The 11570-nt window shown below is 41.1% G+C and overlaps 2 protein-coding genes and 1 long non-coding RNA gene across 3 annotated transcripts; all 3 read left to right on the forward strand.

The window, feature by feature from the left end:
• Window positions 1-1557: 1557 nt before the first annotated feature.
• On the forward strand, window positions 1558-3011 carry LOC140233029 (uncharacterized). Its single transcript, XR_011901520.1, has 3 exons — window positions 1558-1643; window positions 1912-2052; window positions 2907-3011. It is a non-coding gene; the product is annotated as an uncharacterized lncRNA (long non-coding RNA).
• Window positions 3012-3535: 524 nt separating this feature from the next.
• LOC140233294 (uncharacterized) lies at window positions 3536-4982 on the forward strand. The gene is made up of 3 exons (XM_072313404.1): window positions 3536-4084; window positions 4403-4467; window positions 4797-4982. Exons 1-3 carry the CDS (start codon window positions 3536-3538, stop codon window positions 4927-4929), a joined length of 747 nt encoding a protein of 248 aa, XP_072169505.1. The 3' UTR covers window positions 4930-4982.
• Window positions 4983-5509: 527 nt separating this feature from the next.
• LOC140233295 (serine/threonine-protein kinase 4-like) lies at window positions 5510-7940 on the forward strand. Its single transcript, XM_072313405.1, has 4 exons — window positions 5510-5731; window positions 5993-6116; window positions 6615-6803; window positions 7253-7940. Exons 1-4 carry the CDS (start codon window positions 5510-5512, stop codon window positions 7570-7572), a joined length of 855 nt encoding a protein of 284 aa, XP_072169506.1. The 3' UTR covers window positions 7573-7940.
• Window positions 7941-11570: the final 3630 nt, after the last annotated feature.

Consider the following 11570-nt stretch of genomic DNA (forward strand, 5'->3'; position numbering starts at 1 on the left):
GCGCTGCTTCGTGCCGAACGATCACTGTGAAATTAGCAATAAACTTTACTTTCTAACAAAGTAATCGTGTCATCACAAAGCTATTTTGACATCGAGTTTCTGTGTGGTCTAAACTATGGGCCTCTACTGTGCCTCCAAAAGTACTATTCTCTTCGGGGCTGCGCTCCACAGTGAACAGTATAGGCCTACTATTTTGTAATCGCCTCTGCCCATCAAGTTTAAACTCTCAGGGCAAAGTTGTTTTTGTTTTTATTTTAAAATCACAGTATCATAGGGCTTATATACAGTGAATAAATCCGTGATGAATCTGATGAAATCCATCGTGAAAGCAGCACTTACATTAGCTAAGTCAGCAGGGGCAAGTTTCATGGAAGCTTTCTGGTTGTCAGAACAACTTTGAATGATTTATATGGATTTTAATTATCATAACCACAAGCATATTTCTGTAATGTGCATATGCGGCAAGATAATAGCGTGTCCGAAGTTTGGCCGATTTATAAGTATAGGCTTGTAGCTATTGCCAATTGACAATCTCTATGATAAGATCCTAAATAAACTCTAAAACACGACTTTCAAAAAATCTAAAGTTGAAGATGGAATCACTTTTTTATTCTCGGGATCGAGGATCATATGAAGACAAAATAGTAGTGATAATTAAGATTTTTTTTTTATTCTTTGTACTGGGTAATATTGTTTGTTTGTTTATATTTGGGGTTTTTTTTTTTGGCATTTTCTTCTTTGTTGACATATTTGAACATGTATTATGCATGCATATCTTTTCATTTTTGAAGCGCCGTGAGCACTGAAAAGTGGACCTGTGTGCTAGGGAATACAAGTAGCCACTATTAACACTCTAAAAACACAAATGTTGAATTAGCATTTAAAAGGGCCGAAGAGTGACAACATTTTCAAAGTGTTGGTTTTCCTGCTACATTCAACATTTCAAATGTTATTTTAAAAGTTGGATGCAACACTTCAAAAAATGCTGTCACTCCTCGGCCCTTTTAAATGTTGATTCAACATTTGCGTTTTTAGAGTGATATTATTATTATTATTATTATTATTATTATTATTATTATTATTATTATTATTGGCAACCAAGCCTTTTCGCTGGTATGTCGCCCAAGAACTGTAAGAAGCTGGAATTCCCTGTCGTCAGATATTGTTTTAGCGCCATCTGTGGGATCATTCCGTAACCGACTAACGATTGATCACAGTGGCTAGTTATTTTCTTCGAATTTGTTATGTGTTTGTAAATATCTGTGAATAAACTGTATTATAATGTAAATAGCACAGTCTGCAAGAATCTTCAGCCTATTAAAGGAGGCAGACTTAATCGGAAGAAGAAGAACTCCGCCCAGACCAAAGAGTTTTTCCCCAGAGGAGAAAAATCTCTTTGGTGCAGACGAAACTTGGCGCCCTCCCCTTTGTTGCGTTTATGCGCGTTACCCAGCCCTACGCGCGCCTGAATGCGCGTTGACTTGACAACAATCATGTGCAAGGCCAAGGGTAGTAACGGTTGTCAGTAAACAAAGAATTCAACATTTCTGTGTGCTGATTTCGTTCGATCGGTTCAGTGTTTTATCACGGAGATTTCCCTGATAAATTGCGCTCAGAGAGACAATCGGTCGTAGTTTGTCAAGGTCAGTAATTATACTAGCATTTACACTCTTCTTCGTAAGTGTGTTTCAAGTAAATTTGTTCAAGGAGTTTCATGATCTATAAAGCAATAAACTTGTCTAATTCTTTCTGCTCAGAATAAATACTATAGCCTCAAAGTCAACTGAAGGTCATGCATTGCAAGTTTAGATTAAGCCCAATTACACACAACGGACACAACTGTGACCCCACATCCAAATCACTGACCCAAGATACAATATATTTCCCGTTCTATTGATCTTGTTTATGTAGATACTGAGATCTAGTCTGACAGAGGAGATGTTTTCCATGTCCCAAATTCATTTCCCCGTGCCATGGGAGTTACAGCGGAGGGCACGATGTGAACCGTGGGTCAGGGCTGGCGCAGCGTCACCCGCGTACAGCCCGGCAGATGTAAGCAAGAGCAACCACTTGCCTTACTGTGACAGTAATAGACCTAATGATGATGATGATGATGATGATGATGATGATGATGATGGTGATGATGATGATAATGATAATGATGATGATAATAGTAGTAGTAGTAATAATAATAATAATGATAATAATCATAATCATAATAATAATAACTACATTGTACTAGTATATTATCATTTTTTAATAGGCCTATCATTATTTTCATCCTCTATTCGTAAAGAAGTAAATTGGATGAAGCATTACAAACATGAAAGAAAAAAAAAAGATTGAACACTGCAAAGGGAGACACCGTATAATTAGGCCTCAATGCGGTAGTACCGTATGTAACACAAATTATAACTAAAGAGAAATAGATGGTGACTCAAGGCACACAAAAGTAAAGGCATTTACTATTGCCCGTAGGCATGTGGGTCCGCACATGTTGTCCCTAAGAAACATAAACAAACATTAACATATCGCATCTCGTCAAAATAAAATATTAAGTTTACCCAGGTAACAATCGAAATGTTTTGACGCTTTTTTAAAGGATGTTTGGTACAACAGAGCCAGAATAATAATTATGGTCTGATAAAGGTACTCTTTTAGTGTGTGTAAATTGAGTACTGTGGTTAGAACAACACGCAAAGGACTAAATATGACGGTCATGAATGCAGATTACTAGATAAAACTGACATTAGTGGCAAGTAAGCGAATAAGACCTCATAATTTATAGTGTATTTACCACTCACTTTAAATCGGACGTTTGCTATAAGTGTGAATATTGTGACGTATTGCTAAGTTCCAACCGAAAAATGAGTTGTTATATCTCATCTTCGAATGTCATTATCTAGCTGGCCGATACAGCTCGCCGCCAAGCTCCAGTGCCGTCATTGTATCTGGCAGGGAACCTGCTTCTGCAATGGCTGCAGGATTCCACCAAGAACAAGCAGATGAAGGAACAGATTGGAGTACGTTTGACGTCATATTTCCTTCTTTTTTTAAAATGAATTTAAATGAATGGTGTTACTTAGCATTACAAGCACCAAGCGTGTAAAATTGTAAATTGAAAGGGTCAGAAGCGATGACAGCATGAAATACAACAGAAAAAAAAAAAAAACTAAGAGACTCAGACTTTTGCCAATCATGATACCAAAATGAATTAAGGCCTTCACAGTCATAACCGATTAGATTTCAAAAATACTACAGTAATGCCCGTTGAGATCAGAACACACACACACTGACAACTTTTTCCAATGACCTTGTAAGAGAACGAGTGACTCAAGAACAAGTTGTTTCTTGTAGGTATTTAGGCCTATATCGCCAATAGGCCTATCATTAATCAAAAGCTATATAAGTACGAGTATTCACTGCCAATAACTTTGTCTTATCTGTTCAATTCTGACAGGCTTTAGTCAGCAAATTACATCAAGCTGAAAAGCAGGCGATGCGGGCCAAGCATACGGCAAGTCTCGTGGGAAGAATGGCGAGCCACTCCCTCCAGCAGATGGCTCACGCCCAGGAGAAGTTTCGGCTTGCCGAGATTCGAGTAAGCCGGGAAGAAGAAAGGGCACGACAGGCAGAAGATCGTGCTTATCGTGCCAAGGAGCGAGCAAGGATTGCCGAGGAGCGGGCAACAGCTATGGAGGAGAGCTTGAGAGTTGCCGAGGAGCGAGCGAGACGAGCTGAAGAGAAGGCTACCATCGCTAAAGGGAGAGAGAAGCAGGCCGAGGAGCGAGCGAGACAGGTTGAAGAGGAGGCTACCATCGCCAAAGGGAAGCAGGCCAAGGAGCGAGCGAGACAAGCTGAAGAGAAGGCTACCATCGCTAAAGGGAGAGAGAAGCAGGCCGAGGAGCGAGCGAGGCGAGCTGAAGAGGAGGCTACCATCGCTAAAGGGAGAGAGAAGCACGCCGAGGAGAAGGCAAGGATGTTGAAGAACAAATATCTTGACGCGGCATCAGAGATTCAGGTCTTGAAGATGGAGCTGGCTTTGGCCAAACGTAAGAAAGATGCTACAGGGAGCCGTCTTCAGGTGAGTGTAGTATGCATTGAGAAAACAAACCGACGAACACGATGAATAAACAAAGTGGGTTGATTGCTGTTTTGATGAGCCTCTTTAAACCAACACCTGTATCTATTTAATCAAATAATATCAAACTGCTATAAAGAAAGTTAATAATGTCTGATCTCTGTCGCATGATAATCCGAAATAAAAAGAGCAAGCAAAAAATAAAAGTAAAAGAAGAAGATATATATGGAGTTACGTAAAGGCACTATTTTCAAGGGAAAACTTGTTCAGACTGAAATGAAAACAATGACAAAATATTTCTCTCTTTTTTTCGCCTACCAGGATCGTCAGGGTGTCGTCACTGCCTCCTTCTCGGGTGTTTCTCCCTCTCCTAGTCTGCCTGGATGGTGAGAAGCCTTTCATTACTTCGTCTTTAGCTTCAATGCGTTGACAAGGAATTTAGTGCCAAAACCCAAGTCTGCAGATGTGAACAATTTTACCCACTTTTTCACATGCTATCAACGTGGTGTGTTATAAATTGCAATCAACTCTAAAAGATGCAGAAGGTGCAAATAAAAAATTCTTCATGGTCTCTTTCAGCTCAAAATGCTCTTCTATAAAGGCAAGAAATTACACGATTTTAAGTTATCAACGGTTCCTTGCAAATTCCACGGCTGGATAGTGTTGGCTATAATCTCCCTCACAACTTCTTCCTTGATATTCTCTTTAATAACAGTACACCAAATCAGGCCGCAGCCTCGGCACCTCCCAACACCCCTTCACGCCCAACCTCACACGGTTCAGTCGGTATCGCTGGTCATCCAGCACCGAGCACCTCTCCTGTCTCAAACTCCCCATTCCTTGTGTAAGAATGCGCTTTTCATTTAATGATTTTATTGGAGTTCTTCCTTCATTTTATTAATGCAACACATTTCATCTTTCCATTATCAATAACTTCTCTGATACATTGTTAACATGTCCATTGTATGCCTATTGATACTTCAAGGTATCTATGTCACGAATGGGAAAGAAGAAAGGTCGCATAAAACATGCCGGATGGGGAAAAGATTGTTGGTGTTGAGGATGGTAATGATGATGATGAGGATAGTGCTGATGACAGTAATGTCAAGACTTTTTTCTCTCTCTCTCTTCTTGCAGACATACGCCCCACACATCCAAACCATCATCTTCCAGCAAGACATCGGCAAGCCCCACTCCTCGGTAAGAACGATAACCACTGGCACTAATAATGTAATGATCACATACACTGTACTTTACGAACATTATTTTTGAATGATCAGTTAGGGTTCAATTGACTCTTAAAGAGAAGTATTAGATATCTTGTAAAACTCCAGGATCGTTTGTATACTTCGCTTTGGCAGACCTACCATCGCTCCATCTCCGGTGGGTGCGACTAGTTTGGCTGCCGCCCACAGCGGCAGCACCGCGATGAGAGCTCCAAGCCCTCGTGGTGCTGCTGCATCGTCATCCTGCAGCTCTTACGTGTGGACCATCTCGGACCTGAAGACCTTCGACCCCTCCAGAGGATCCATCGTCCTGGGTAAGGGGTCATACGGCACTGTGTACCTTTGCCGTCATCGAGTCACCAACCAACCGATTGCCGTGAAGACGTTCACGATGCCCTCCTGCGTCCAGCAGATGACCAAGAAGGTAACATTTCTCATCTCAATTCTTATTTTCATCTTGCAGCGCAATAATCTTTGGATAGATTTTTTTTTTCTTTTGGAGGTGGTTTTAATATTGAATATAATACTTTAAAGAGCAAGCAATATATTAAGCCATTTGATTGTGACAATGATAAAACTAAGAATGAAAACTGCTCAAACGATGAACCAAAGACATGGGATAAGGTTAGATGAGAATATCATCATTTACGTTATCCATCTATTTGTAACTCGTTTCAAACTTTAGGTAGCTGAGATCCAAGAGGAGGCAGCCCTGCTGGACTTGTTTGGCAGGGAGGAGTGCTTCCCAACGTATCTTGGATGTCTTGAGATCGGCACCGGTTGTGTCGGCCTTGCGATGGAGTTCATCGGTAAGTTACATAGTGCAGGATATGCAAGCTTTTCCCTGAAGTTGAGTAATGGTGACAATTTACAAATGAATACTTGCAAAAAGACTGTCACATTATTCACGATATTAGTCATCAGATATAAAAGCGTCTCGACAGACAGAAAGATATATTTCTTTTAAATATATACATATAATGTACATGTTGTATTCTTCTACCATCATTCATGAGTATTATGCAGTCTTTGCGTGTTGGTACATCACCAGAGCATGTGATTTTAATCACAGCGAATTATTTTTTTTTTCAAAATCACATTGATCTATAATTATGATTATGTTATGTTATGTTATGAAGTGTTAATGATAATAATAACAATAATAATTATAGTATCTTTAGAGCGCCTTTTCCGCAGGAAAAATATCTTTTCACAAATAAAGAAGTTATAATACTGACGCTGAATAAAAGACAGATATAACGGTGAATAGTCTAAACCACTGGCAGCATGTATCATACTGTTACCAGGTGACGCGATGACGGGAGAGACCGTAACTCTCCACGAAGCCATCCGGGGCGCGGTCCCTGCCATCACCCGCTCCAACTGGCTCCGTCTGGCCTTGGATATCTGCCGAGGTCTTGAGCTCATTCATCAGAGAGGATATCTGATGAATGACTTAAAAGAGGACAATGTCTTGTTAGACAAGTCCTCTTCAGGTGAGATTTTTTTCTCAGACCAAATATACAAGTTAAACACCCATTCTTCCTATATAGCCTTGGAGAAGAGGACAAAGAAATAATTTGAATTCATCTATAGTGTATAGTGACACAACCGATGCCTTTATGGCGGACAGTTGAACGCTCCAAAGGGTAGCCAAGTCTTTAGATTGCTGAAAATAATTCCCGGAACTAGAATGCAAATGTGAGGTTATATATTGATATTCACGGCATTCATTCGATTAGGAAAATTTGTTTTTGCAGTCTCATACGATAGTATCGTGTTGTCGTCTAAACGCAATTAGCTTCCGCCATTCATCCATCCTTTCAACTGTATTTCTAGCAACCCATCAATACTTGTCTTTGCCCCCCCCCCCCCCTTTCCTTCCCGGCCCTCCTATGAATCTTCCATCATTTTCCTTTCATTCATGTCTTTTCTTCGACTCCAGGTCGTTGGCGGGCCAGAGTCATCGATCTAGGCATGGTCTCCCGTCAGTCGTCTTCCTCCCCTTACTATTTCTCCTCCGAGGAAAAGGCACGATACCTTCGAGGGGAGTTATATCAGCATATCGCCCCTGAGGTCGCCATTCAAGACCAAGCGACAGACGTCCTCAGCGATGTCTATCAGGTGGGTCGCCTGATGAACATGATGGGGCGAGCTGCAGGCGACGGGAGATTGACGCTCATCGGTGCGCTCTGCCGAAATGTCTGCCGAGCTTCTCGGCCCGCTGTGAGAGATGTCGTCCACGAGCTGGAAAGGATGATATAGATGAGAGGCACCAGAGTCCGAAAAGATCTCATAACTTCTCTTCATTCCGTCTTTTAGGATGATTAAAACCTGCTTTGATATGCATTTTGGCTCATGATATCGCAGTAACCAGGAGCGACCAAAATGAAATCCAACTTGATTGAGTAGTATAGGCCTATCAATGTGGATTAATCAAAGATACCAGGAACAAAAACAAATAGCAAATATAGTTTGCAGATGCCGGAATTAATATGATTTCTATTTTGTGGAACCCAAAGTTTAAACACAAAGGGTTGGCATGACATAGACAACAAGGGAACAACATGACATTCTAAATATGTTTATTTCCATTTTATAGTTCAATTAGTCCGCTACAGGCGCAATTACCAATTAGCGTCCATAGATTTTGCTAGTCATTACTAACCAGGTCTTTCATCATGTTCATGCAGAGAAGTCTATAACATCTTTTCGGACTTTGGTGCAGAGGTAAGTATATCTGTACATATTCCTATTATTATCTTTCTTCCATAAGCATTGTATCTATATCACAAAAATGATGGTGCAACTACAAGCGAATTAAAAAAAAAAAAAGATGCACAGACCATGAGAAATGAATGGTTCATTCGCATGAATAGCCCATAACAATGGAGAGACAACCACTTAACTATGTAACCAATCGAAATGAAGATTCTCTTGTTGAGGTAACAAGAGAATAATCATGGTATATAATTGTGTTGTTTCAATTAGCTACACATTGCTTACGTTTGTTCATTGATGCAAAAGCCAGCAGCCCAGTATCACAGAGCAATTGAGAATATACATAAAACAAAATATATTATATACCTCATTTCTAGAATCCTCTCATCTGATTGGTTAAAAGGGGAGTCATGAAAATAACTGTGCCCTATTTTTGAGTTACTGTGACCGGGGCCCGGGCACAGTTAGTAAATAGGTTTTAGAGACAGTCGCGACCCCTTACACGTAGATCGCTCATATGTACGCACCAATGATACGACCGCCGCGCATTCAATCAGCGTGCTGTAAAAGAGACTAGCGGACTGGTTTGGAGACAATCGCAACCCCGCAGTACACGTAACGTACACTGTACACATCACTGTACGCACCAGTGATACGACCGCCGCGCTGTCGATCAGCATTGATTACGAGTGCTGTAAAAGAGACTAGAATCTATATTTTCGGTATCTATTTTTCGGAATCTATATTTTCGGTATATAAAACAAATAATAACTGCTTGACATTCGGGTCACAGTTAAAATTATGGGCCCTCGGTGATGTGAAAACCGTAACCATGCCCTCAGCTTCGCTTCGGGCATAGTTACGGTTTTCACATCACCTTGGGCCCATAATTTTAACTGTGCCCTCATAAGCAGTCATTATTTGTATACTATAACGTAACAATAAAAGATGCGCGTTCCCGGCAATGTATGGAACCTTCCAAAGCTTTCATACGAAGGTAATGATGGATTAAAATCCAGTGATAATGTCATGTCAAGTTGTCAAGTATTTCATGTGTGCCCCTTCAGGCCTATGCACACCCAACAGTCATACACTCTGACATTCAGTGCATATGGGGAACGGAGGTGGAACCTGATCAAAGGTTGTCCATCACAGTGTAGAGCGAGGTGGGGCTCTTCACAACACAACAACAACAACAAAACGAGGCAAGTTATTGGGAGATGGAATACTAAGTGGTTGTCGATCACAGTGTCGAGCGAGGCGGGGCTCTTCACAAAAACAACAACAGCAGCAGCAGCAGCAGCAACAACAACAACATCAACAACAACAAAAACGACAGGTGAGTATTAAGGAGATAGAATACCAGGAGGTCGTCCATTAACGTGTAGAACGAGGCAGGGCTCATTGCAGAGCAACAACAGCAACAACAACATAACGAGGCAGGTAAAAAGGAGATGGAATACTAAGATGTGTCCATCTGTAGAGCGAGATGGGGCTCTTCACAAAAGAAACAGTAGAAACAACAACAACAAAACAACATGTAAGTTGTGAGGAGATGGGGCTCTTCACAGAAACAACAACAAAGCAGTTTAGTGCAAACGAGATGGAATACTGTTCAAAAGGATGTTCATCGCATTGAAGAGTTGTGGTTTCTTCACAAAGCAACAACAAGAGCAACAGTAACAAAACAGCAAGTTGTAGGGAGATGGAATGCAAAGAGGTTATCCATCACGGTGTAGAGCGAGGTGGGGCTTTGCACAAAACAACAGCAGCAACAACAAAACAGCAGACGAGTTGTAAGAAGATGGAATACCAGGTACTGCGTCACGTGGGGCTTTTCACAAAAGCAACGGACTCAGCCACATAGCTAAAACGTACATTGTCGCAGCAACAATCACAACGGAACAGCAGGTAATTTGTTCGAAGATATATGGACAACTGAATAAAGGTTGTCTCTTGTGTCCAGAAGTAAAACAACAGACAGCTGCCTAAGAAACTGGAAAGGGATGGAATATTGGCAAGCTCTGAATCAAAATGTGTACAGCGAATTGGGAGCTGTTGACGAAACGACAAAAACGAAAAAAAAAAACACAACAAAACACCCCACAACAGGCAAGTTATAAGGAATTGAATACGTTAAAGGAGTTTGCCCATAAGGATATGGAATACTAAGAAATTGTCCATCACTGTGTAGAGCGAGGTGGGGCTCGTCACAAAGCAACAACAACAACAACAACAAAACGAGGGAAGTTATAGGGAGATGGAATACTAAGAGGTTGTCCATCATAGTGGAAAGCGAGGTGGGGCTCTCCACGAATAACATGCTGCCACATCACAAACATTAGGTAATCTAGGTATTTGCAGAAAGATGGGAAGTCAAAGAGTTTTATCGGTTGTCCAGAAGTAAAACGAAAGACAAGCACCGAATAAGGATCGAGGTGAGAATGGAAATCACCGAGTAGAGCGAGTGGAGCTCTTGACAAAACAGCAAAGGTCAAACCAAAGATACATGTAAGTTGCAAGGAGATGGAATACCAAGAGGTTGTCCATCACGGTGTACAGCGAGGTGGGGCTCTGCACATAGCAACAACAAACGGCAACAGCGCAACTACGAGGTAGACTGTGTGAAACAACTGCAACATCCAAGCATGTAAAACAAGTGAGTTGTACGGGGAAAAAGTGATTATTAAGAGGTTATCAAGCAGATTACCAAAAGACAGGAAACTTCGAGAAAAATGTTCAGTAATCAAGGGGAGGGTGTGAAACAAGGTATCCCCCACCTGCACGAGGAAGCTTTTGCATTATTTTAGAATTCTTTGCACTCTCTGGAGAAATATCTGCAGAATTTTCAATAAGAAAAGACGAAATGAATATTCAGGGTAATGTGAATGGCTTAATCGTGCTATCTACTACCTCTTGATCCGCGTGTGCGTCTTCAGTGTGTACAAAGTTTATGAGGGTTGACCAAAGAGGGGAGGGTGTGAAGTGTTGTACCCCTTCCCACATGCAGGAGGGGGTTTTCACATTTCCAAAATTGAAAATCAACGATCTAGTGCACATTTTCATATGTATTTGCAAAATTGTCAATTAAAAAAAAAAGTTCCTACTGATCAGGTTTGCAGAGACCAAATCTGTCAAAAATGCTTCAACACAAATCGATTAATACGAAAATTGGTAAGCTTTCAAGTCGAGGAGGGGCGATCACCCAGGGGGAAAAAACCGGGGGGGGGGGGGTGGGACGCACCCGTTTGCAGGGATGACCAGCGAATCACAAGGGTTGGACAAAAACATGAAGTTAACACCTGTATGAATGAAACCTCTTGAAATAACAAGACCTGCATACTGTAACTAACTGTCGTCATGTGCAATGGTGTATTTATCAATAAAGCAGACGATACATTTCTCATAAACTCCATTGAGTGTCTATTGTTTTTTGTAAAGTTCAATTCTTGCGTCATTCTCATAAGTAATACTGAGGTGCTATCACGCCGGCGTGTTCTGATTAGCTGAGTGTAAAAAGAGAATACAATTTCTGAAGTCAG

The sequence above is a fragment of the Diadema setosum genome, chromosome 9, assembly GCF_964275005.1.
Source record: "Diadema setosum chromosome 9, eeDiaSeto1, whole genome shotgun sequence".
Classification (NCBI taxonomy): Eukaryota; Metazoa; Echinodermata; class Echinoidea; order Diadematoida; family Diadematidae; genus Diadema; species Diadema setosum.